The 27,102-nt window shown below is 48.9% G+C and overlaps 1 protein-coding gene across 2 annotated transcripts in view; it reads left to right on the forward strand.

The window, feature by feature from the left end:
* The window catches only part of BMAL1 (basic helix-loop-helix ARNT like 1), a 71,281-nt gene that overhangs the window by 20,017 nt on the left and 24,162 nt on the right, over window positions 1–27,102 (forward strand). Inside the window, exons 2-7 of one of the 2 annotated variants that reach the window (XM_087821744.1) lie at window positions 18,698–18,827; window positions 20,818–20,944; window positions 21,741–21,887; window positions 24,147–24,185; window positions 24,493–24,534; window positions 25,752–25,909. In XM_087821744.1, coding sequence (XP_087677870.1) covers window positions 21,748–21,887; window positions 24,147–24,185; window positions 24,493–24,534; window positions 25,752–25,909 — 379 coding nt within the window. In that variant the 5' untranslated portion in view covers window positions 18,698–18,827; window positions 20,818–20,944; window positions 21,741–21,747. Of the gene's footprint in view, window positions 1–18,697; window positions 18,828–20,817; window positions 20,945–21,740; window positions 21,888–22,552; window positions 22,737–24,146; window positions 24,186–24,492; window positions 24,535–25,751; window positions 25,910–27,102 lie in introns of those variants that run through there. The other variant, XM_087821745.1, reaches the window with a different exon arrangement.

The following is a 27,102-nucleotide window of genomic DNA, read 5'->3' on the forward strand; positions in this document are numbered from 1 at the left end:
CTCACTGAGCCCAGCCCTGAGTGGTTATTAGCCATGTAGTCATGAAAAGACATAAATCCAGTGCTTTTGGCCTGTGTTCTCACAGTGCATTAGAGCTGGATGAGACTTCAGAGACCCTCTCATTCAAGTACATCTCACTGTAGGTGGGGAAGCTGAGGCCCAGAGAAGATAGCGACTTGCCCAGGGCCCCACAGTGAGTCATGGCAGAGCTGGGCTGAGCCGCAGTCTCTCTGCTTCCCTCTGATGGTGCCCTGCTGTGCTGAGCTCAGAGCCTGTCAGTGAAACAGGTCTGATTTCTGTCCTTCAGGGTTCACAGTCTCAGATAGGTAGGCATCAAGACAGTTGAATGATGACCATATGTATAAATAGACCAAGTTATATGTGTACAACAAACCGCTAGTTGAGTGGGGGAGATGGTGGGGAGGTGGAATTTTGGCATGTGTCTGGGTACCAAAGCAAAGGTAAAATCAGTCGATCTCTGACCCACATGGGAAAAGTGTTATAGATGCTGTGAAGCTTCTAATGGAGAAGGGTGCAGCCCATTTGCTGAGTGTTGGGGAGGGAAAGCATGGGGCAGTGATGAGTGCCAGTGAAGGTAAATGTGGCAGCTTTGGAAGAGCCCTGAATGTGGATCATTGAGGACATGTCACAAGAGGGAGTGAAGGACTGGGGCACAGGCCAGGGACAGGTGAGTTCCGTGGAATGCTCTGCCCTGTGCTGGGACAGCATGTGGGTAGCACTGGGGCTGCCATTTCCAGTCCTCTGGCCCCAGGTAGAAGAGTAATAACTGCTTGACCTTCAGAACTTTTCCTTGTACAGCACTCCGGGCAGCCAGTGTCAATGGACTGGAGCTTGCACAGGAGCTGGAATCTCTCTCTTGTCTGGACTGATGTGCTGTGTGTTAGGTCTCTTTCTGAGGCTGAGAGGGGGCAGAGGGAGTGAGAGGAACCTTTATGAGGAAGGATGAACTGTGAAAGCTTCTGGAAAAGTCACCTCTGGACAATGCTGGAGGCCAGTGGTTTGAGAGGATGAGAGGAGGTCAGGAGAGGGTGCCCTGGACCTAGGAAGGCTGTCACAGTCAGCATGGAGAGGAGCAGTGGGAGAGGAGAGATTACAGGGCAGGAAGAAGCAGTGGGAGTTAGCTACAGGCAGAGTGCCAACCGGAGGGTAAAGGACAGCGACGTGCTGGGACATGAACCTGCTGCAGAGGAGGTTTGAGGCAGGAGGGTAGGAATCTGTCTGCCAGGCCCAGCAGCTCAGGAGCCTGAGTGACTGAGGCTGGGCCTCTGGGTTATTGAGCACATTCCCTCTGAGAAGAAATGATTTGTCTCTCGGCCTGGTGAGTCTCTAGCCACCGCAGGCAGTGGTTAAATATGTTGCCAGGCGTTTCCAGGTGGAAAAGAATCAGTCAGTACATAGAATGTCCTCAGTGTCATCGCCACAGGTTTGTTTCCTTATCTTTTGATACCTCCAGCCACTTACCTGCTCTTGACTTCTCAGAGTTGAAAATATATAAATCAGCAGTTTCTAATACTTAGAAAATGGTTGATGAGCTTTTAGAGAGAATTTGATATTTTTTTCTTGGATTTGTATTATAGTTTTAATACAGTCTAATAATATTTTTGTTAATATAGTTTCCGGTTTTAAAAATATTTTTCATTTTTAGTTTATAAAGGTAATAATGTTTCATGACGGGGACTCCTCCTGGGTGTCCCACCTCTGAATCACCTTTCAAGGAGCAGGTTTCCCCCTTCTCTCTCCTGTTTCCTGCTCCTGGTCATTTCTGTGTCCCCTGGGCTTTCACTGTGTGCAGCTGGTCTCAAGAGGCCAAGTGCCCAGGTCAGTGGGTTGTGTCAGTAAAAGGTTCAGTGGTAAGAAGACTGAAGCCAGAGGAGGTTGGGAAGTCACCTGTGAACTGAACCGATCCCCCCATCTTCCCATCTGAGCCCCGACCCATGGAGCTGGCCAGCCCTGACCATTTCATATTGTGTGTCCTGGGAGTAACTGATGCTGTCTTTAAATCCCCCAGAGTAAGAAAATGTGGACAGTTTTTTACTCTGGCCCTGTCATTTCACACTGTCTCTGAATTACTTTGCCAGGCACCCAACAGGTGTTTAAGAACCACGTTTGGTTCATTGACCCACTGCTGGCCACAGCCACCATCTCTGCCACGCAGTGCAAGTCCCGTGGTGAAAGTCCTGAAGGTTTGTACATTAAGGCTGGTCCAAGGGTCATCCTCTTTCCTTCAGGTTGATCAGCCACACCCTGGCTATCACACTTTTTTGCTCATAATCAGAGTCATAGAATGGTCCACTGGGAAGGGGCATCAGGGAATCATGTCCTCAGGCCACCCTTCTGTGCAGGAAAATCCCATCTGTACTGCTCATGATCAGGCCCCCACTCACCAGGCACCCTGCTTCCCCTTAGGGACTTGCCTGCCTGCTGGAAAATGCTCCTCTATTCTAATTCAAATCTGCCTCTTCGCACTGTTTCCTCATTGACCTAGTTCTGCCCTTCGTAGCAACACAGAACAAAGGTCTGTAGGCGGGGCATGATTCATTCCACTTTCGAAGTTTGGAAGCTGTGCTTGTGAATCCCCTTTCCTTTCCCTTTCCCTTCCCCACCCCATTTCTCTCCCTCCCCAGGGTTTATGTTCTCCAGTGCCTTCAGCTATTCTTTATGTGGCATGCAGTCAATATTAATATTAGTGATAGGCGACACTAATTGAGTGCTTACCATGTGCCAGGCACTGTTCTAAGCCCTTTACATGAATTGTCTTATTTACTACTCAGAACCACCCTATGAGATGGATAATGTCAATATTCTCACTTACCAATGAGGAAACAGCAAATTTGGACCCAGGCGGTCTGGCTCCAGCATCTGTGCTCTTGGGTGCGGGGCTCGCTATCTCACAGCCTTAGCACTACAAGTAATCCCATGGTGCATTCAATCCGGGCTGGCCCAACTCTGACTTATTTTGCAAGAGATATTTGATGGGAGCCTGAGTTGAACCATTTTCTAGGAACCTCCTCAGGGTTTGTTTTGACAGAACGGACTGTGGGGCAGAGGCCTTTGCACTGTCACCAACAGATGGGTTCATGCTAGCTCTGCCAGGCCCTGCAGGATGGGTTTAGATCAAGGTGGCAAATATGTCATCAGTATTTATTTTTCTGACATGCATACATCAGGCAGTATTTTTAAATGTACAGGAGAGGGAGGTGGTTAGGACCTGGGCTTGAGTGTTGGCCTTGCCCCTCGCCAGCTCTGTGACTAGATGCCAGTCACTCATGGCCTCAATTTCCTCTTCTGTAAGGTGGAAATAACACTGTCTTTTCATAGGGATATTTTGAAGGTTAAATGAAGGGTGTGAAGCTGCATGAAGCTGAAGTGACTGTTGTGGACTGTTCCCCACACCAGATACCTCAAGGTTCAGTGACCAAGCCCTCGTTCACTGTCCAGCCCTTCCTGCTTTTGTGGCACCGGCCCCAGCCCTTCTGTTGCCTGCTGTCCCCAGCCCTTCTGTGGGACGTGGAGCAGGCTGCGGAGGCATGGGCCTTCCGGGGCAGGAACAGTCCCTGCAGTCACATCGGTCGTCCTGCCCTGACCCCTGGCAGCTCAGGCCAGGCTTTCCCAGGAGTCTGGGGAAAGATGATCCACAACTTTATCAAGAGTCTGCCTCCTGCTCTGACTGGTGTTTCTCAGTGGTTAGAGCACCAGCCCGGGCACTGAAGGGTTGAGGGTTCAATCCTCGGCCCCTGTTGGGGCAAGTGCAGGAGGCAACCAATTGATGTATCTCTCTGACATCGCTCTCTCACATCAGTGTTTCTCTCTCTCTCTCTCTCTCTCAAAATCCATGGGGGAAAAAATCCTTGGATGAGATTAACAACAACAACAACAACAAAAAGAGTTTCCTTTCTGTGCTTGGAGGCCCCTGGGCTTTTTAGGGCATCAGCTGCAGGTTGGCTGAGTCAAAAGGGTTGAGAAGCTGAGGTTGAACCACCTTTCTCTTTGTCAGTTGCTTTTCAGATACCATGCATCCCAGTTACTGTTTCCTAGAGATTTAAGCTATAAAGCGAGGGACCAGAGACCTGGAGGGAAGCTGCTGGACTGGATAAAATCCAGCTCTGTCATTACCAAAAGTGGGGCCCTGAGCAGTAACCTCATGTCCCTGAAATGTAGTGTCTCTATCTGAAAACTGGCGATGGTAATAGAACTCACATCTGAGGTTGATGGGAGCATTAGATGAGATCCTGTATGGGCGTAACAAAAGGCATCTAGCACACTGTCTAGCAATTGGTAGATATAAACATTAGGATATTTCTCCCCTCTATCTACTCCTCTTTTTCTAGCCCTGACTGCTAATGATTTTCTATATGGCTTTGGGTAAATATCTTAACCTATCTTTGACCCTTCTCTCTTTGTAGTAAAGAAAGTTGAACCACACTAGGGGTTCTATATGGGTACATAGAGCCCCCTATAGGACATTTTGGGAATGTGTGGAGTGATTGACTCACAATGATGGGTACAGGGCTTTCACTGGGGGGTAACAGAGGTGCTAGATGTACCATGTGGAGAACAAAGGATTGTCCAACATCCTACACAACTTCTTAAAGTTCACTGGGCTTTTGTGTAGATGAAATGCTGTTTATAATTTTCTGAGCCTGGCATCTGACTCCGTTTTTACATATGAACACAGGTAATTTTAATATACAGTAAGTCCCCACTTCATGTCATTGATAGCTTCTTGGAAACTGTGACTCTAGGCAAAACAACGTGTGACAAAACCAGTTTTGCCATAGGCTAAGTGATAGAAACAAGAGTTAAGTTCCTACAGCAGATTTCTGGTCACAGAAACATCACCAAACCTCTAAATAAAGACCCAAAACACGTCTAATATTAAACATTGAAATAAATGTGAGCTATACATACATTTAAGAATGGTTAATAAAAACAAGTAAGATAATTCATTTTCAACCTGGTTATTTCAGGTCAGGGTCACAGGTGGCTAGAGCCTGTCCCTGCAGTTCAGGGCACAGGCAGGCAGCACCCTGGACAGGAAGCCCTTCCATCGCAGGGCCACCCACACTCACTCAGGCCGGGACAGTGTAGACACACCAGTTCACCCAACGTGCCCATCTTTGGGGTGTGGGAGGAAACCCGAGTACCAGAGAAAACTCACGCAGACATGGGAGACTGTGCAAACTGCGCAGTTAACCTAGCCAGAAGTGAATTTTGATTTTCTCATCAATGTTATAACAAAATGACATTGTACGAAATGACGTTATCCAAGGACATACTGTATATGGAATTTTCCAAGAACACGACCACATGAGGTTTACTTTTTGTTGCAAATAGGTATAAGCGTCTTTCATTGTCTTCTAGGGTCGCTGTGCGCAATATTTGCTTATTGACATCCATATTATCTTATTCTAACTAACTTTAATTTCTTTCTTCTTTGTGTTACAGTTAGGGTACTACATTTGATTGTTTTTGAAATTATAAATGTTGGTATGTTATATTTCACTTCAAGAGAGTGAAAGGAATGTTAAGTGTACATGCATTGAATCTTTTTTTGTTTGTTTAATATATCTTTATTGATTTCAGAGAGAGGAAAGGAGAGGGAGAGAGACATAGAAACATCAATGATGAGAGAGTCATTGATCAGCTGCCTCCTGCATGCCCGCGACTGGGGGCTGAGCCCGCAACCCAGGCATGTGCCCTGACCGGGAATCGGACCCCGATCGCCTGGATCCCAGGTCGATGCTCAACCGCTGAGCCATGCGTGGCTGGGCTGCATTGAATCTTTGAAAGTACAAGAAAGGGAGTGTGTGTGTGTGTGTGTGTGTGTTCGTATTAGTTTATAAATTAGCTGGAGAAACCTTACTATAGATTTGAAATGAAAAGAAAGGCTCTATTTCTCTTAGATGTGTAATGGAAATCAGAATTTTTACTTGCATCCATTGTCAGAGAAATAAGGTGTTTTAATGTTTCCCATTCCTTTTAGAAAAAACATATCTTGAAGAGCCTGAAACAGTTTCATTATCATCGTCTCTTTTTTCACCCCTCCCACCTGTACATATATTTTTTAACGTTCACGGGTAGATTTTTATAGAAAGGAGAACCAGCCAGTCTCCCTGCTCGTCATCAAGTTCGTTTGGGCTGCTTGTGACCTCTGAATTGTGTGAATTTGTGAATTCCTGTTCATATCCTCTAGTTATTTTTCCACTGAGGTGTTTGTCTTTTTATTGATTCATAGGAGGTCAATTTGCTGTGTTAAATAATTTAATTCAGAAAGAATAATACTCTTCACCTGCTCTGCAGTCAGACAGAGCTGGGTTTGCACCCTGCCTTTCCCACTCTGGGAGCTGCGGAGTTTCAGGCTGGTTGCTGGGCCTCTCTGAGAATTACTCACTCTTTCTTGGAGAACAAAATGAAAGGACACTGGCTGGCACAAAATAAACTCCCAGTGTGTAGTTTCTGCTGCCACTGTGTTTGCATTGTTATTTTTGTTGTGATTCCTGTATCGAATATTTTCTCAGAAAGAGTATCTGGAGCTCTTGACTCCCATGGTTTCTCAGATCCTTAGACATGTAACACTTGCTGTAACCAAAGCTCAGGAAAACGAAAGTGAAATCACCGAAGTATTTTTTTAACGCCTCCTGTAGGAAAGAGACAGATGAAAGAAAACAAGCTGATTTTGTTTCAGTTTAAGGAGGAACTGGCAGGGTTACTCCTGGGGTCAGGGTACATTCAGGTGAACATCTTAGGTCTGGGGCCCAGCTGGAAGGTCTTGAGACTCGTCACAAGATTAAATCGTCTTTCTCAAACTATGCTTACGAGGGCAGGCAAGTAGGCAAGTGCCATTCAGAAAGTCTCAGAGTCAAAACAGAAGGATCATCTGGTTAACTGTGTTAACCAGTTAGACACCTGCCGTTCCCCAGCACTTCTGGTTGATGCCTGTCCTTGTTACCAGTTTTGGCATCTTTGCAGTGTAGGTGGGAGGTAGATGGATACAAGCCTGCCCTGTCCTCTTTCTCCTACTTGGGACAGAGCTTTTGCTTTTCTCTGCTGAGTCACTGAAGCAGCAAGGCCTGTGGGAGTCCCAGCTGTGGAGATGGGCACATCTGGATCCAGTCCCTGTTCCCCACCTCCTGGCTCTGTGATCTTGGACAAGTTGCTGCACCTCTCTGAGCCTCAGTGCCATCTCCTACACGATGTTGATAACAATGCCTTCTCCAGAAGGTCATCGTGAGGACCAAATGGGCTGTGTAAGGGCCAGCACCGCCCTTGGTACATTGGATGCTCAGTAAATGAGAGGTAGTTTCTGCTCCAGAAAGGTGGTGGCAGGTGGGCTGCGTCCATGTGGTCTGTGATGCAGCTTAGATGTCCGCGGGCACCTCTCACTTAAGCCGCTGTCCCAAACCAACAGCTTCTGCCCCTGCTGGGTGGGTTCCTCCAGCTTTCACACAGGGCACACTGCCTGGCAAGTGAGCTCGGGCTGTATTTCCCCCGCCCGTCATCCCCTTGCTGGGGGCCTTTGTGCAGTTCGCAGACTGGCTGTCGCCCCTCACATCAGAAAAAACAGCCAGGAAATCCTGTTGGCGGTCCCTTCAGAGCACACCAAGCAGCAGCGGCTCCTCATCGCCCTGAGTGGCAGCGCAGCGGACTCCGCTCCCGCCTCCCTGCCGGCTGTCAGCGCAGCCCGCCTGAAAGTACATCTAAGACGCCGACTGCGCCTCACCACCTCCGCCCCTAAGACCAGGGCTGGGCCGTCACCTTTCCCCAGGCTCTTCCAGTTGTCTCCTTGCTGGTCTCCCTGTGCTACTTTTGTTGCACCCCCTCCCCCCACATGTACCACCACACGCGCACAAACACACAGGTCCCCCAACACATGCACACGGCCCCTCCTCTCCTCATCATACTCGGCCCCCCCCTTAAGGAGCCTCTCTCCCCACAATCTCTTCTCAACGCTGTAGCCAGACTTAAAACCCAAGCAGGCCCTGGCCGGTGTGGCTCAGTTAGTGGGGCATCGGCCCATGTACTGAAAGGGTTCGATTCCCAGGGCACGTGCCTGGGTTGCAGGTTCAATCCCCGGTTGGGGCACATGCAGGAGGCAGCCAATAGATGTTTCGCTCTCACGTCAATGTCTCCTCCTCCCCCTTCCTCTCTCTAAAAATCAATAAAAAATTTAAGAAAAGAAAAAAACCCAAGCGGGATCAGCCGCTGGTCCTCTAACACTGCTCGGCTCCACCAGGGCCTTTGACTGGCTCCTTTCGGCCTGCAGTGCTCCTTCCTTGACCGCTCACTCCTCACGTTTAGGTTACTTGCCTCTCCAGCGCGCCTCCTGCCCCGTCCACCACTCCTCCCAGCACTACCACCCCCCAGCGTTGTCTGCCTACTTACCTATCTTCCCTGCAGGCCGTCCCCACCAGGATGTGTGAGGACGCGGATCTGAGTCCCGTCCCCAGCCCCAGCACTGCCTTGGAGAACAGTGCCTGGCACTTGTATGCCCTCAAAGTATTTGTTGAAAGATTAATGAATGACGGTAGGCCAGCACACTAACAGTATCTTCTTTATTACAAAATTGTTCTGACTTGAAATTTGACTGCTGCATGCGATCTGTGGTGGTAATTTAAATGACCAATTCTTTCACCGTAGAAATCGCCTGGCATGTATGGACCCTTAGTAAATGGTGTTGGATGGATTGCTTTAGGATGTTGGGGTTGTGGTAACCATCTGAGGCCTTGTTACCCGTCAGCTAACACCTATGGTGGATGAGACATGAGGGGGATGCCTACCTCCATGTGGCCCCCAATACCTCTTAGCTTGGTGTCGCCGTTTCACCCCCGAGCCCCAGGTGCAGCGCAGCTCTGGGCAGCAGCTGCCAGCCTGCTGGCTTCCGCTCTCCTGTGGGCTGCATCTCTGAAGGGAAATCATCGTCCTTTGCTCTCAGCATCTCATCTCCCTGGGCAACTCCCTGGTTCTGTTGTTATTGCTCTTGGCCTAATGTTCTCATTATCATATTCCCAGCTTTCCATAGGAGGAGCTATTTCTCTGTATTTTAGTTTCATTGACCATAAAATGAAGGGATTGGGCTTTTAAAATGCCACTTATACCCTGGCCGGGTGGCACAGTTGGTTAGAGCATCTTCCCACACGCCAAAAGTTTGCGGGTTCGATTCCCAGTCAGGGCACATACCATGGGTTCACTGGTTGGGGTGCGTATGGGAGGCAACTGATTGATTTTTCTCACATTGATGTTTTTCTCTCTCCCTCCCTTCCTTTCTCTCTAAAATCAATAAAAACATCCTTGGGTAAGAATAAAAAAATAATAATAACTTGAAAAATAAACTACTACTTACTTTTCAAATTATTGTGTCTTCAGTGCTTCTTGCTGCAAAATGCTGACCTCTGGGATGTTGTCCTGCACCATCCCAGGTCCCTGTCTCCAGCCTTTCCCCAGTCACCCTCATCGCCTCCCTCCTGGTCCCCGAGCTCCCCGTCCTGGAGATCCTCAGCTTCAGGCTCCTTCATGTCCACTCACCAGCCAGTCCCCCTACTTCCTGTGCTTCTTCCTCACTGTTGCTGAGCTCCTTCATCCCGAGACTTCTAGTCTGAGTTTGCTTTCTTTGACATCAGCACTTACGTTTCCACAGCCCCTGTCCTCCCTTTTTCACAGCCCTCTGTCCTCTTGTCACCAGCATGAGGTCATCCACTTCAGTAACCACAGTGGCTCTGACAAGCATTCCTAGTGCTTTTCATATACTGAGCTCATTCGGTCTGTGAGGAGGTCTCCTCCGCCCTTTACAGGTGAGGAAACTGCAGCTCCCTGAGGTCATGGAACTGGCCCAGGACACACAGCTAGTAAGTGGCAGAGCTGGCACTTGAACTCAGGCTGTCTGGCTCCAGAGGCCCTGCACTGACCACCATCCCGTCCTGCTTCTCTTCAAGTGCACCCTTCATCCTTCTGCCCTTCTGCCCACACCCACCTGCGCCCTGTGGGGGGAGAACCCCAGCTCTTCCTCCGCTGCTTGCACAGGTGCCAGGGAGGTCAGAGGCCTGGTTAGCAGGCTCTGCTGTGTGGTGTCACCCGCGAGGCTGTGCTGCTGTGCACCCCCTGCCCCTGCAGCCCTTCCCGGCCTGTCCTCAGGGCCCTCCCCTGCTTCACAGTTGGCCGTGCCCTCCTAGGTGACAAAAGTGAAAGCTGCTCCATATAGGATCCCCCGGTCTCCCTTTTCTCCACTGCCTAATATTCTTCCCATTTTCTGTCCTCTCAGCCTTCCCCAAGATCTCAGAGAAGGCCTACCCCTTTTTTTCTCTGAGTCTCAGCCCTCCTTGGGGCCACCCCTTGCTGCCTGTCCCAGGCACCTCCAGCCAGAGCCCAGCCCGAAGCACTGAGTGCCTTTTGGGCCCCCATCTTGCTTCAACCCTCCCTCACCCAGCCGTTCCCTTTGCCACCAAGTAACGGCGGTGCATCCTTTTGTTCCCTTTAGAAAAAGATGCAGATGTTTCCCAGAACTTTCTTCATCTTCAGGCAGTAAGTTTTTTGGTGGAAAAAGAGTATTCTTCCCCTGAGTCTTCAGGACTAGGCTTTTTTCTCTTATTCTGTAGCATAAAAAAAGAAGACAGGGAAAAAAAAAAGAAAAGAAATCAGGAGCCAGGCTGATATGTCTTTGGTCGATAAGCATGACTCATTGATCCTTCTTGGTAGAGGGAGACATGCCTCTGTGAATGTGGCCATGTCAAGGCCAAGGGTCAGGAGGAGAGCTTATCCTCGGGAGGCTGCCTTCCAGAGCAGACATGGCAGGACAGCCAAAATGTGGCAGATACAGAGCACCCCCCACCCCCACAGCCACATAGGATATTAAGCATCTCCTCTGTGCCAGGCCCTGTGCCGGGTGCTGGGGTGCAGAGGAGAATGAGGCCTGGACCCTGCTTGGGGCGAGGCAGCACCTGTGCGCTCCCTGGGCAGCTCCAGATTCCATGTCGTCCTCCAGGTAATGAGGAGAAACCCTGGGTCTGGGCTGGAGGAAAGAGCCCTGGAGCACAGTGCAGGGAGTGGGCTGAAGGCCCCTGGGTGCTGAGAGGCAGGGGTCCTGCACCGGCAGAGGAGGTGGTCAGAGAACACTCATGGGAAAAAGTGGAACAGGGACCTTGGACCTCAGGCTGCTTTTGAGGAGCCAAGAGACTGGTAGAGCCATACAAGCACCTTCTGGCCAGGAAATCGGCAGAGAGGGAGGGGAAGCAGGGCCCTGGGAGGGGGTCCTTTGTCCTCAATGGTTCTGCAGAGCAGGTCCCCCTGCCCCACCGCACCTTTGTCTATTAGATGTTAGAGGAGAAAGAGGTGTGAACGTGCACAGAAGGGGAAGTGAAGACGCTGCTCCTCCAGGACCTTCACTTCCAGGGCCATGTTCAAGGTCCCTAGAAACCCTGCAGAGGAGAAACCTGTTTGACCCAGCATTTCCTGTACTTCTTTGGCCATTGATCCCCCCCCCCCCCCCCCATGTAGCGTCCTTAAAATCCCATGGAATCAGTGTTCTATGACGGGCCTTTTGAGAGTGCTGGCTTCAAAAATGTTAAATCCCTGCTTCCTCTGGAATGTGCCCACTTCTTATTTTGTGTAGTCGTCTTGCCATTTAGTGGGAAGGTGATGGGCTTCAGAGAAGAATGACCTGCTTTAAACCTACTTTCCGATAAAATCATCAGCCTCAATGAAGTTACTTAACTGCTCTGAAACTTCGTTTCCTTGTCTGTAAAATGGGAGAGAGGACATTAGCCATGTTAGAGGGCTGTTGTGGTGGTTAAATGAGAGAATAATAATAGTTAACACTTACAGAGGGCTTACTATGTGCCAGACACCATTCTAAGCACTTTATAAAGCTCTCCAGCACAGCTCTGAGGTAGGCAGTGTTATCATCCATATCACACAGGCCAGGAGACCGTGACACACACAGTTAAGTGTCATGCATATGTTGAGGCACATGGTGGCGTCAAGATTTGACACCTGACCAGAGCATACTCTTAACCACTGTGTCATAAAGGACTTGGTGCATTAAAAGCAGTAAGTAATATCAATTCCCTCCAAAATATCTAAAGAATTCCTACATCTCAACACCAGGAAGACAATCCAATTAAAAAATGGGTAAAGAGCCTGAATAGACATTTCTCCAAAGTGGACCTACAGATGGCCAAGAGATATATGAGAAAATGCTCAAGGGCACTAATTATCAGAGATGCAAATTAAAACTACAATGAGGTATTACCTCACACCTGCTACTATCACTAAATCAATAAACAAGTGCTGGTGAGGGTGTGGAGAAAAGGGAGCCCTCATGCACTAGTAGTGGGAATACAGACTGGGGCAGCCACTGTGGAAAGTAGTATGGGGGCTCCTCAAAAAATTAAAAATGGAACTGTCTTTTGACCCAGTGATCCCACTCCTGGGAATATGTCCTGAGAATCCCAAAACACCAGTCAGAAAGAATATATGCACCCCTATGTTCATGGCAGAGCAATTTACAATAGCTAAGATCTGGAAACAGCCCAAGTGCCCATCAGCCGATGAGTGGATAAAAAAGTTGTGGGACATTTACACCCTGGAATACTATGCAGCTGTTAAAAAAAAAAAAAAAAAGGATCTCTTACCATTTGCAACAGCATATGGACCTGGAGAGTATTATGCTAAGCGAAATAAGCCAGAGAAAGACAAATACCATATGATCTTACTAATATATGGAATCTAATGAACAAAATAGACTGGTGAACAAAATGGAGCCAGAAGCATGGATACATGGAGCACAGTGTCAGTTGCCAGAGCGGAGTGGGGTGGGGTGACTGGATAAAGAAGGTGAAGGGATTAGCTAAAGAGCATAAATGCTTACTCCATGGACATGGACAAGTGTGGTGAAGGCCAAGGAAGGGGGAGGCCGAGGTGAGTGGAGGTGGGCAAAGGGGGTGGAAATGGGGAACAGCTGCAATAATGTCCACATTAAAAATTTTTAATAAAAAAAAGTAATATCAGTTCCCTTCTCAGGTGGTGCATGGATATTTAAGGGGGGGGGGTATCATTCCTGAGATTCCAAGGCATTCCACAGTATTTTTTATCAAACCTCTTAAAGGAATACTCTGTATCTGCTTGTCCACTTCATTGCTCCAGTTCTGACCCTTCTGTTTGCTCTACCTCCACATCTGAATCACCTCAATTTGGGCAGTTGCTCAGCTGTCAGCTGGAATTAGGTGACTTCACACCCGGTTCCATCAGTGGTCTGTGCATCCCCATCTAGGACCAAGAGTCCTCCCAGAAATCCCAGTGGGGCCTTAGCTTGTTCCAGGCTGTCCTTCCTATACTTCAGGGATGGACTTGGCGAAGGTCTAAGAAGGCATCCCTTTTATCATTTATTCAACACTGAGTGCCTTTACTGGGCTATGTGCATGCCCTGTTTTGTGACTCCTGATTAGATCCATGAACCCCTCTAACAGCCCCCAGTAATCCTCCAAGACTGGAATTCTGGGGCCTCTCCTCCATCAGTGGTATTGGGGGGGTGGGGGGGGTGTCCTATCACAAAGGCCAGCCTTGTTTAGATTCACAAAGTACTCCAGGATTCACAAATCCCGCCCCTGTGAGATCCCCTCACTAGGCCCTCCAAGCCCTGTAGTTCCAAAGGCAGTCTCCTTGATTTCTGTTTGATTGCAGGATTCCCAAACATCTAGAGTTACCAGTAGGACTGGGTGCACAAGTGCCACAAACGGGGTTCTCCCCCAAGTCCCTGACAGCCACTGCAAATATTGCTCTCCTCTGCTCAGAACACATTCCCCACCATCCATCCACCAGGCAAATGCCCACAATACCTAATTCCAATCTCACCTCCTCCCTGGTCCCTTCTCCTTCCATACCCCCCCCCCCCCCCATGGGCCAGTGAGTGAGTTATTTTCTCCTCTGTTCTGTTCCTGTAACTTACATATGCCCCACAATAGGGGAAAAAGGCACACCTTCCGCAAAACACTTGACTGCCACCTGCTGGAAGTTTGTCATAATGGCTCCACAACTCTCTGCCCTTTACCAAGAGGAAGGCACATCCTGGAGGGAGGCAGTGCTCACGCAGCTGTGAGCATGGCCCTGCCTATTGCAGGAGTCATGCCATCACGTGAGTCTTTACTTAAACACTGTCTTTCCAGCCAGATTGAGGGGATCTGGAACGTAAGCACTGCTGATTCCTCTCTCTGTCCCCAGTGCCCCGGCTTCCACTGGGGGTTAGAGAAATGCTTGTTGAATAATCCAGGTGCAAACACCTAGGCTCAAGGCACCTGGTCTCCCCAGGTGAACGTTCTGTAAACCTATCTGACAAAGGCAACCAAGCTCCCCACAGGCTGTCAGAGTAACCCTGGAAAGCCAGGGGGACTTGCAGAGGGGACAGGGCCCCTTCAGCCTCTCTGCTCAAAAACCACCACCATCTGAACAGACCACATTCATCCCCTGGGGAGTTCGGGATGGTGTGGGAAGTAGATCAATTAGCACATAGCTGCCAGACAAGGGTAGTCAGAGATGCTGACTCACCATCGTCCATTTTTTCCTAAGCTGTGCCCTTTTATTAAGCCACATCATCAGAAGTCATTACTCCAGTGACATCCTGGAGCTTCACAAAGTGGTTTTAACAGAACTCTGTCCACATGTCACACCTGAGGGTGGGGCAGGCTTTCCCTGAGGTCCCATTTAAAAAAGGGGGAAGACCTGTGCTCTTTCACAAAGTGTATTTCCCCAGGGCCATTCCACACAGCATTGCTCGGGACCCTTAGAGCCCACCCCCAGAGGCCGCCTTGCTCATTCTGTTCCAGTGAGCTGGCTGGAGGACCGAGCCTGGGGAGGACCAGTGTTTCCCTCTCTGCCCTATTCGCCAGGAAGCCCAGAGACAACTTTTGTCACTTTGTTGGGCTGGTTTTGAAGGCAGGACCAGCAGCAGTGTGGTGGTTAGAGTCAATGGCAAGCCAGACACACCTCAGTTCAGTCCTCAGTGCCCGGTTCAGTCCTCATTGCCAGCTGCTATGCCATCTTTTATTTTTAATCCTCACTCGAGGATATTTTTTCCATTGCTTTTCAGAGAGAATGGAAGGGGGGGGAACATCGATGTGAGCGAGACACATCAATTGGTTGCCTTCCGCATGAGCCCCAACCAGGACCGGGGATCAAGCCTGCAACCAAGGTATACGTGCCCTTTGGCTGGAATCGAACCTGGGACCCTTCAGTACACAGGCCAGTGCTCTAACCACTGAGAAAACTAGCTAGGGTACCAGCTGTGCCATTTTAAGATAACTTGGCCTCTTCAATCTGTAGTTCCTTCCCTGGAATATTGGGATAATGACCACAATTAATGGATTGGTTACCTTGAAGATTAAACGCGTCCAGTGTGAATGCCACTGTTCCCTTTGGCTCCTCCCAGGTCAGCCTGATCTGTGGCTCCAGGATCCTGGTGTGTGTTTCCTTCCTCCTGCCTGTGTTGTCAGCTTAGGAGGACTGGCACGGTTGTAAGAACCAGTTAACCAGCCATCCTGGTTTATCTGGGACGGGTTTCCTGGGATGTGGGAGTTTCAGTGCTAAAGGGGGAGGTCCCAGGCAAACAGAAGACTTGGTCATCCTAGTAATAACCAGCCTCGGCGTCTCAGTGGCCTGCAGTAGCAAAGGCTTATTTCCTCCTTGTGTTGTTGGCCATCCAGAACTGGGGCTAAAGGAGGAGCTTCTGTGCGGGAAATTGCTGGTCTTGGCACAAAGAAACATGTGTGAAAGGTTCTATCCAGTCGAATTCGTCAGTGAGGTCAAATAACAGGGACGGGCCTGGTAGCCGCGCAGCCTGCAGACTCTCCCCACCGGGAGGCGCAGCTGCTAGAACCTTAATATAGCTGCACCGCCCTTTCTCTGCAGCGTGCTAGGGTGCTGGGACCCGGAGCGGGAGCAGAGAGGCGCCTTGCGTGTGATTGTTGGCCTTGCGCATGGTCATCTTCCTGGAGACGACGCGTGGGTTTCTTAAGGGGCACTCGGCCTCGCCCCGCTCCGCTCAGCGGAGCAGCCGTTTCCCTTGGGCGTAGGAAATGGTCGATACCCTCATCCTTAGCTGCCAAGTCATCGCTGCAGGGCAGCCTGCGCTGCGGCTCCTCTCCCAGCCCCCTTGCTTTGTGGAGCCCCTGAGATTCTTCTCCCTGTGCTCTGAGGAGCTCAGGGACACTGAGGTGGGACAGAGGGTGCCCCACGTCCCCCCCAGGCACACCACACAAGTCCCTTTGTGCCTTGTTTTTCTGGCTGGCCAGTGAGCCTCCCCCACCTCTGGAATCTCTAACTCAGGAGTGAGCACAAAGGTGGCCCAAGGCCACATGTGAGTCCAGGACCACAGGCCAGGCTCTCCCCAAAGCATCCTTGCCCTGTGCCAGTTTGATGGCAGGACCATGGCTGGCCCTGCCCCCCTTAATAAGGGCCCCTCTCACAGGTGGCTCTTAGTTGGAGCCCCTTCCCTTGGGTCAGATCTCTTTTGGAAGTAGGTAACACAGAAAGAGGGTGTTTTTTACTTTTTCTTTTGTTTCTTTTGTTGTCTTACATCTAAGAATATTTTCTTGGAGAGAGGACAGTTTTCCAAAAATAATTGTTAAGTGTCACAGCTGATTTCATTTCCTTACCTTGTCCAAGCATATAAGAAAGGCCTTTGATTTTTGTTTTGCAAAATATAGTGCCAAAATCCATGTTAGCATTTATTATTTCTATAAAGAAAAATGAGTATTGGAAAAAGTGATCAAAAAAAGAAATTTCCTGTGGCATTTGGTACTTAGAACCTTCATCTAAGTTTCAGAGGGGGGAAAGAGAGTGAAGGGTGGTACTGGGGGACACCTAGCAATAAGATCACAGTTGGGGGGCAGAAGGTAGAGAGAGGTTGTAGGGTGTGGAGGGAAGGGCAGGAGCACCATGGGGAGAACAGAGCGAAAGGTTTCTTCTAGGAGGTGACACCTGACGTCACTGGAAAGGAAAGCAGAAGTTCACCAGGTGATGGAGTGGCTGAAGGGAGCTACACAGTGTGGGCACAGCCTCGGCCATGTGCCCTTGGGAGCTTAAGTATCTCAGTGGCCTTGAGCTTTGGGCAGCAGATGAGGAAGGCTGGGCTGGAGAGCAAGAAAGCCATGGTGGGGGCCTGGCATTTCCTGCTAGGGAATGTGAGGTTTTATCTGGAAGGCTTGGAGCAGAGCAGTGAACTCACTGAAGTGTTTTGAGCAGGGGGTATCCTGTCTCTGACCACAGTGAGGAGGGGGCGGGGCTTAGGAGAGCAGCCTGGTTGAAGGCAATGACCAGGGGACCAAGGGAAGTGGCCGGACCCATCCATCGGAGGGCTGTGTGAGGGCGATGGGGGTGGATCCTGGGATGCTCATTAGAGGGGGTGGGAGGATGGTGTGGGACCTGGCTGGGGAATCCGACTTAGATGGAGCCACATGGCAAGCCTGCCTCCAGCAGCACTTCCTGGGGCCTTTGCTTCCATTGGCCGCTGCTGTGTCACCTGAGGCTGAGGAACTAGAAGTCCAGAGCTCCGGGTCAGGTTGTTTGCCACATGCCCAGAGACTGGGGTTATCAGAGTCAGACGTTGGAGGTTTCTGAGTCAGACTGCAAAGCAGAGAAGACAAAATCCTCTCCATTCCTGGCTATTCATCGGAAGGCCTTTATAGTGATCAAGACAAAGGTAGACAGTCCACAGATGGCCAGAAGTAGCCAGCGGAGGGTGAAAGGCCGGCGCTCTTGCTTCAGCGAGGTCAGCAAAGCCCCACCTAAAATCGAAGTTTCCCACCTGGGGCAGAGCCGGGAAGGGGGAGGAGCGCGGCTGGGCCTCCTGTCCCCTGAGAGCCGCTTCCCCCAACTCAGGGAGCACGGTGGAGAGGAGACCCCCGTGTTAACATGAGCACCTTTTCCGAGTTGATTTCTCCCTTAGCTTCGTGTGTGCACAGACGTGCCTGAGGTTCACGGGCATTTTCTTAAACTTCTGGACGCCAGCTAAGGTGTGCAAGTGTTGTCTCCGTGGCCTTTTGTTTTGGCTCAATGTTTTCTGAAGACGTATTTCCGTTGTTCCTCGTTGTCTGCGTTTGGGTGACTTCACGTGGGAGAGCTGGGTGATGTTAGCAGTGAGTGTAGCCTCCGGAGCCCCCCACTCCAGCTGTGTGGCCTTGCCTAGCTTCTTCACCTCTCTGCCCCGGCCTTCTCCTCGGCAAGAGGGAAGAAACAACAGTATCTGCCTCATAGGGTTATTTTCAGGTTTAAGTGAGTTAATCTACACAATGTAATAAGAACAGGGCTCCATGCAAAGTACGCACTTAATAAGTGTTCACTGTTACAATTGCTTGACCCAGTATGAGAAATGAAAAATATAATTATCTTTCTTCTCTTCAGGCCATGTCCCCAAATCCATGTTTAGTAATTTAAAAGGCATTGTTTTTCACAGAAAATATCTCCTGCTGAAATATCTCCTGTTAAACTAAACCACCAACACATGATCCCACCATGTGTCTGTAGTTTAGTTTAATAGGCAGCTGAAGGATGGGATTGTGAGCCGTCCAGTTACTCCCTGGAATTGGGAGTCCTGAGCTAGCTGCCCCGTCTCCCTTTACTAACATGAGATTTTAAACATATTTACCCCAAAGTGAACTGTCTGGGTTTTCTTTTTCTGTGGGCCCTGCTGTAGGTTTCTGAAAGAAGTTGACTACCTGAAAGGAAACTGCAAAACATGAAAATCGCCCTGAGGTGACCAACAAGTCCATTGGCTCCTTACTCCTCCCAGGGCTGGATCTGAGGTTGAAGAACTGTAACTTCAGGTAATCAAGCGTCGTATTTCCTACCTTCCCCCTCGCCCACTGACTCACTGGCAGCTCCATTGGCAGTTCTTCTTTCAGGAAGTGTGGTTGCTTCCAGGCCCCGAAACTTCGAACACTCTCTCTCACGCAATTGTCTAGTTCAAAAAGAGAGGGTGGGCTAGAGGCAGCACTTGTGTCCGACATGCAGCCCAAAGGGTCGCTGAGACCCTGACAATAGGCTCTGTTCTCCTTCCTCACCTAGTTCTCTTAATGGCAATAATAATATAACAACAATGGCAGCCACCCAACAGGGCCTTTAACGTGATTAAATCATTATAAAGTGCTTCTCCAAGAATAAATCAGAACAGCCAGGAAATGAAGAGTAATGAGGGGCAGGATTTATTCTACCAGATATAAAATGTATTATCATGCCTCAGTAATAAATAGTGTGGTACTGGAATGGAAATAACTAGATCAAAGGAACGGAATGAAAAGTCCAGAAATAGGCAATGAGTCAATAAAGATGGCATTTCAAATGATTGGTAGCAAGATGTATAGTCTAGTAAATGGTTTTGGGATGGTTGTCTATCCACTGAAGGGAAATACAGTTGGGAATTTCTTGGATAGTGAACCAAAAATCATTTCCAAATGAGTTAAATAACTAAATAAAGTAAAATTATAAGAATATTTGTAAAGAGAATATTCTTATGATTTTAGGGTGAGAAATGAAACTAGATATATCTCCGAGGGAATGAGTATAGACAGAGAGGAGGCCCAAGGACATCCATGGGACACTCATATAGAGGTGAGGGAGCTGAGGAAGAACCAGCTAAAGAGACCAAAAAGGAGTGGCCACTGAAGTAGGAAGTGAGAAGGTGGCATCTCTGAAACCAAGAACAATGAAGAAGGAGAGACCAGATCTATGAGATGTTGCTGTTGGGTCAAGTAGGGAGTGAATGGAAAACTGGCCATTGGACTTAGCAATGAGGAGGTCACTGGTGACAATAGAGGCTGTCTTATTGGAATGATGGGACAAAAGCCTGATTGGAGTTGATTTATAGAGAGTAAGAGAAAAGGAATTGGAAACAGAAATGGAACGATAACTGGAGAGGACTGGAGCCCAAAGGTGTCTTTTCCTCCAGTGAGAGTTGTTGCAACGTGTTTTTCTCCTCGTAAGAGTGGTCCAGGAGGTGGGATAGTGGATGACATAGGACTGGGGGCAGGGAGAGACTTCTGGAGCAGCGTGGGCCTGAGTCAAGAGAGAGGATGGACTTGGCACACGCTGGGTGTGGGGTCCTCACCAATAGTCTGTAGGTAGGCTGGTCGCTGTGGTCGCTGGCCTCTTTCTCCGTGAAGTAGAAAGCAAAGTTATCAGCTGAGAGTGAGGGCCTGAGAGATGTTGGGGGCTTGAGGAGCAAAGAGAAAGTATGACATCCTCGATAACAGGGTGTGAGAGCAAGTGAGCAGGGAGTCCAGGATCACTGGGCAGCACAGGGCCTCTGGGCGAGAGGCTGAGGACTGTATGCTTTACTCCCATCAGGTTCAGGTTCCCAGGTGAACATAAGTCAGGATACTGAAGACAACTCGTAGGATACTGAAGACAACTCGTACATACTGAAGACAACTCAGTAGGAAAACAGGACATGAGTAGGCACAGAGGGAAACAGAGAACTGCCTGTAACATAGGAACACCATCTGCAGTAATTTAAAAATACAAGTAAAAACAATGAGGTCTTGTTTTTACCTTCAGATGGACAAGAACTCTTGTGAAGGATCGAAATCACTGGAGTTTTCTGGAGCAGTGTTTCAGTGTGTAGTCCTACTTATAGAAATTTATGCTGAGAGATAATAGCTCACATGCATGGAGATACACGCACCAAGACGCTCACTCCTCGGTGATTATGAAAGTGAGAAGTTGGCTTACACCTGGCCAGGAGGGCCTGGTGCACTAATCTGTGAGCATAATAGTAATAGTGCAGACAAGCACTCACACTTCTCTGTTGCTTTGCAGATGAGGAAACTTGGGCCCAGAGAGAAGGAGTGACAGCCCGAGGCACATCGTGTGCAGCTCGGACCTCCGACTGCGGGCGGCACACGGCCCCCCTTCAACTTGGTTTGGAGCTGGAGTTCCTTGTAAGGTACTTGTCAGCCTCTTTTATGGGCCAGCTCTCTTTGTACTTTTAAAGTATAAATTCTCAAAATGTTTTGCAAATTTATTTATAGTGTTTTCATTTTATTAGGCAAGGTTTACCTTTCAGGGGATGCTGGGTAGGAAAGGACAGTCGGGGAAGATAGGACAGACATTGTCTGGGTCGCTGATAAGAGAGGGACCATATTGGGCAAAGCAGGTTTACAGTTGTGAGTCCATGAAACACAGAGTTTATTCTTGTATTGTTATTTATTAATTATTGTATTATTTTCCATATGAACAACTGTAAACCTACTTTTGCTCTACCCCGTATAGTCTGAGAAAGTATATTTTCTGCTTTCGTATGACTTTTACAAAAGTTGTAACAAAAATGCAAAGATAACAAGTAAATCATATCTATTTCATTGGTTCGATTTATTGGTTGGAAGAAAATGAAATTAGGGCTCTCAGAGAACGTCTGGGACACATTGTCCCCTCGGGGGGAAGCACTGGCTGTGCCTCCCGGGGCCCTGGGCTCTGGTTTAGCTCTCCCACGCCCTACCCTAGCTCCTCTGAGCTTTTCACCAGCAAAACGAGCAGGCGAGCCTCAGTTGCCTGTACAAACCCTCAAGGAGGTACGACGCTCTTCCCCACCCGCCCAGCGCCTGCTCCAGTGCTGGGTGAGAGGTGTGTGGGTGCTCTAACAGGCACCCCGTCTCCGTGCCTCCCTAGTGCCCGGCCCTGCACCCCTCTAAACGAGCACGTGGAAATAAACACGCCTCTGTGCCTCCTTGTACCAATTCCAGACCCCCAATGGCGGACCAGAGGATGGACATTTCTTCAACAATCAGTGATTTCATGTCCCCGGGCGCCACCGACCTCCTCTCCAGCCCCCTCGGCACCAGTGGCGTGGATTGCACCCGCAAACGGAAAGGCAGCTCCACCGACTACCAGTAAGGCCCTTAGGCTCGTCCTCTGGCTAAATCGGGGTCAGTTCGTGGGCATGGAGCATCTGGGGGCCAGCTGCCGTTTCTCCTGGAAGAAGGGACCCTCTTTGTGGAAAGGGATGGGAATGAACGATGTCGCTCCAGGTGGCCACGCAGTTGGTTTTTATTTTCTTTCCCCTGGAAGCAAGTGGGGGGAGCCTCCAGCACTGCTGAGGCACCCCCCCTTTCTGTCCCCAGACTGTTCCATATCGAAGGGAAGAGAAGAGCCTTAAAGCCAAGCTCTGCCCTCACCCCTCCTTTATCTTCCTTTGCTCCTTTGAGCAAGATGCCGAAGTCCATGGGTGTAACCTCAGTGGTTTCAGAGAGAGCTTCGCCTGAGGGCCTAAACTTGAGGAAGACATCAGCTGCTTAATTAATACTTTTGGAATAAGAAAGTAGTAATCTCTGAAAACAGTATAGGAACATTGATATTGTCCTTAAACATTATTGATACTAGTATGTGCCTGTTATATTAAATAGTATTTTTGTGTTTTTTTTTTTTTTAGACTTGATGACTTTTCTTTTGAGTAAGTAAACTTTCACACTTACAGTCAACTCCTGTATCTCTGTGCAAACACTAGGGCGTAAGGCAGTGTATAGAGAACATCCAGAGGCACGTTTTGTTCTGTTGAGGCCTCTGCGTGGACTCTTACCCAAATTTCTATTTAAGAGGCTTACTTTTGTTTAACGAGGGAAAATCTGCAAGGAGGTGTCCCCCCTACAGCAGATGTCCTTTCTGCTGAAGTTCACAGGTGGAATTTGGGGAGCACAGTGGCTGGAGGTCAGATGCCCACTAGGAGGTGCTATGATTAATATGTAAGTTATCCCAGATGATTCAGAGAGCAAACGCCCAGGGGATGGAGAGTGGGTGTGAGGACCAAAGGGTTTTCTTTTGTAGCAGTAACTCTACAACAGAGAGACCAGGAGATGTTTTCTATGGACCACTGACATATTTTAAGACCTCTGCTACCTATGGTTTCCAACCTTGTTACCCCCAAGACCTTCAGCTTTCCCTCAGGGACCCCAGTTTGCAAGTCTTTTGAATTCATAGAGACCCTATTAATTAAGCAACCATAATTCCCTTTCCCTATAATTTTGCTGTACTAAAGTCATAGCTGTCAGGCAGAGCTTCTCTTCATCTGAGACGATCACCCTGGCCTCAGTAAGCAGACACAAGTCCAGAAAAAGGGGAGGAAACTTTTCATGTGCCCGTGTGGCCTGTGTGATTTCCTCTGGGCTTTAGGACCAGCAGAGACATTCTGCCTTCAGGGACACCCAGGGCTCCTGGCTGGGAACTGCTGTCTAGAGTGCCCGTGATGAGACTCAGTGCTCCTGAGAAAGTCGCTTTTGCCCTTGAAATTGCGTTGTTTGAAGGGTATACTCCCTCCTTTCTATGGGATGAAGGAGAAAGGGGAGAGGCCCAGGTGGTAGGCAGTGCCCAGTCCATAAGTTGAGGAGCTGAAGAAGGCTGTGAGCTGACCCCAGGGGGACTTGGAGCTCCTTCCTCTGAGAATTTCAGTGTATTTTCTACTGAAACACAAGATGCCATGAAACTTGAATTTCTGGAGTCTGTTAAAGGGAGGCAGATTCATGCTGGGACCCCAGCACCTTCTGCAGCCAAACAGGGTTCCACGCCCTCAGCCCCAGTCCCTCCTTCTGTCCCATTGCTCAGGGTTCCCCACGTGCTGAGAAGCAGAACACAGGGCACAGCGCCTTAGAAAGGCTGCCTTGGGCTCTGCTCAGTGCTTCTTTGTTGGGACTTTGATTCCTCTCCTCATGTCAGTGCCCTACACAGTCCAGTATCTATGTATGCACAGATATTCGATGCTGGATACATTTTTCAAATGAATAAGCTCCGTTTATCCAGAATGGTGGGGGAATGAGGTAATACAGTTATTTGGATACCCTGGCTAACTAGGGTTTCCATAAGTGCTACGTATTCCCAATTTTTACACAATCAAAATATGGTAAAATATTTATACACAGAAACTCTATTCAGGCTATATATAAATTTCATTTGCTAATCTGGAAAACCAGTTTAAATTTTATAGTAGTTTCAAGTTTTTCTTCATTTGTTTGACTATTATATACCCATAGTCAGTACTATGCTACTTGTGATTTCTAATTGTTTGGTTTCTGGATAAATGAGAGCCTTCCATATTGTGAGCAGAAGGCATTTTATGTCTTTAATAGTCATGTTCTCTTTTGTGTGTGTGTGTTTTTCAGGGAAAGCATGGACACAGACAAAGATGACCCCCATGGAAGGTACCGTGAATCTAGTCATTTGAATCTCAGTGTCCTCATAGCCATTTCCTTGTGTAATTACAAATTCTGTCACTTGGTGCAGATTGTACCCATGTCCTGGATGGGGTTAAACAGGAGGCTATGAGCCTGCGGGCTCAAGATTGTCTCCGTCCAGCCCGCAGTTTGGCTAACAGTCAGCGTTGTGTGTTGTAGGGAGATGACCGGGATTAAACAGAGAAATTAAACAGGGAAGAAAGCAGAGATGTATAACTGTGCCATTAGTTACAGTCTCCAGGGGGTCGTGTCTTAGCTGTTGCTTTTTTTCCAGGTTAGAATACACGGAGCACCAAGGAAGGATGAAAAACGCACGGTAAGAAGACGCCCGTTCTGTGTCCAGCTCTCCTGGCTCTGGTTTCTCCGGGGGGCAGCCCAGGAGGCTCTGGGCATCTGGCCTGTGTAACAGTCCCTTCCACACTGTCACATCCTTAACGAATGAAGAGGGGGCACTGCGCTTTGCCTTGACCTCTCCAGGCTGCGCTGGCCTTCACTCTTCCCTGTCTAAGCATCGTTAATCTGAAGAGCACTTGGGACAGAGCAGAAAATAAATCAAGACTAAGGGTCCCCCAAGTCTTTGGCCAGTTACCCCCTCCTGACTCTAGGGCCCTCTGGAGGAGACCCGGCTCAGTGATTCAGTTCCTGGGCCGTACCTCACCTCTGAAAATTGCGCCTGAAGTCCGGACGGGGGGATGCCCTGCTCCCTTGAGCAGATTCTCTAATTTGGTTCCCCCTGCCTCCAGCCACACTTGCGGACCCCTCTCCATGTGGGCCCTCAGCCCCACTCTGAGGCTGCAGAATTTGGCTGAGCTGAGACTTCTAGCTTCTCTCGCACACCCGCCTTGGCAGGAGCTCTCCGGGGCTGTTGCTATGGCAACGGCAGCCAACGGCATTTCCACCGTGGATGCCCCTCCTTAGGGGGACAGTCACAAACTGCCGGTGCAAACCGCTGTGCTGCGCCGGGGGCAGCAAGTCCTGGGAGGGAGGAGTGTGAGGTTCTCTGGAGGAAGCTCCTGGGACAGATGCAGCACCTGCTGTATCTATGTGGGGTCGTGCTGGATCCGAGGATGGCAGCATCAGTTACCTGGTGACTCAAACAATGAGTCTGCCGCGGGCCACATAGCAGGCTCCTCCCAAACCTCAGAGACCGCTCCCCTGGGACCACGGGACCCTTGCTGATGGCTGTTCTGGATGTTTTGCTCTTTAAAACCTCCACCTCCCTCCTTTTTCCTTCTGCCCCATCTTCAAATCCAACTTTACAGAAGCTGAGAGGAAAAGAAATGAAAAATTAACCATACCGTTTGCTCTGAAAAGGCAGTTTTTGTAATATTTCTCCTTAATTCTAAGGATGAGATAAGCATAAAAAAACGTGAATCCTGACCTGGCAATGATGCCCTTTTTTAGTGACTTTCGTAGAAAAGTCCAGTTTGAAGCAACCTGCAAATCCTAAACTTTCCTTGTCAAATAAATTGTCATTGTTTCCTTCACACTGGGTTACAGCTTTTAGAATTCACTTTTCATATTGTTGTTCAGGGAAGCTCACAGTCAAATTGAAAAGAGGCGTCGGGATAAAATGAACAGTTTTATTGATGAATTGGCGTCCTTGGTACCAACGTGCAATGCGATGTCCAGGAAATTAGATAAACTTACTGTGCTAAGGATGGCTGTTCAGCACATGAAAACTTTACGAGGTGAGACCCCAGGTTTTATTGTCCTTGATGCCCTTGTCCATAAATGTCCCACCCTTGCCTAGAATGTTCCTAAATCCCTAAAGCAAATGTTTATGGTTTGCAAATGTGTGGCCTTGAGTAATGTGCCTGTAATTTTCAGCAGTAGACATGATGCCAAATGAATTGATTACTGAGCTTAGCAAGATGCAGTTTTGCAGTCCTGCACCCCCAGAGGGTAGGGGCTGTGAGCACACCTCTGGGTGTGCGTGTAGTCAGGCTGCACGCATATCAGGACACTGCTGATGTCCCATCTTTCAGATCGTGTGCCCGGACCCCACCCATACAACGATAAGCAGCAGAAATCTAGGTGCACTTGGTGACCCAGGAAAGTCAGTGTTGGTGTTTAAGAGAAAAATCCACCCTGGTTCCTTTCAAGAGTGAGTCACTGGTTCATGGTTCTTGCTGCGTTTTTATTGTCAGGAGCAGACCCTGACATATTCATCTTCCTGGAATTTTCCCAAACTGGCCCGACCCTTTACGAGGGAGGCAGTATTTTCCTTCTCTGAGTGTGGTGCGGTTGAGAAAACCGAGGCAGAACCGGGGAAGTGACTTACCCAAACCACAGGAGAAATTGGAAACATATCGGGCATTTCGGTGAACGCTGTTCCTGGAATTTTCCGTAGCTAGTCTTGAACTATTTGAGGAAATTGGAAAGTGGGCGCTCAGTCAGATCTCTGAGCTGTGTGGTAAAAGAATTGCATTTTTTTATTTCTACAAAGCCACCAGAAATAATAAGTAGCTGGTTTTGTCAGACTTTCAATCATTATTCAAAAATGCGATTGTTGTAGCCTGTACTTGGAGAACGGCGTTTAAAAATCCCTGTTAGCCTAGATGGGAGAGACTAGATTACCATAAGCCAATTTCTGTTAAATTGGAAGGAAGAGAGCAGATCTCGAGTTAGCATAGAAGCAGGGATGTGGACCCATAATCCGTGCCTGTTGGTCGACACGAAGGTCACGGACACGTTCTGTTTACCTCCTTCCCCGTGGTCGGTAGATGGTTATAGACCCCCTTCATTTTATTCCTTCCCTCTCCCACTAACCGTTGTGCAGATTCCAAGTCACTTACTGCTGGCATTTTCCTCTGTTACGTTATTGTTCTGAAAGATGCCAGATTGACAGCCTTTTAAACATAAGTCTTATTCCGTTTCAGTC

The sequence above is a fragment of the Miniopterus natalensis genome, chromosome 11 (assembly GCF_054644295.1).
Source record: "Miniopterus natalensis isolate mMinNat1 chromosome 11, mMinNat1.hap1, whole genome shotgun sequence".
NCBI classification, from domain to species: domain Eukaryota; kingdom Metazoa; phylum Chordata; class Mammalia; order Chiroptera; family Miniopteridae; genus Miniopterus; species Miniopterus natalensis.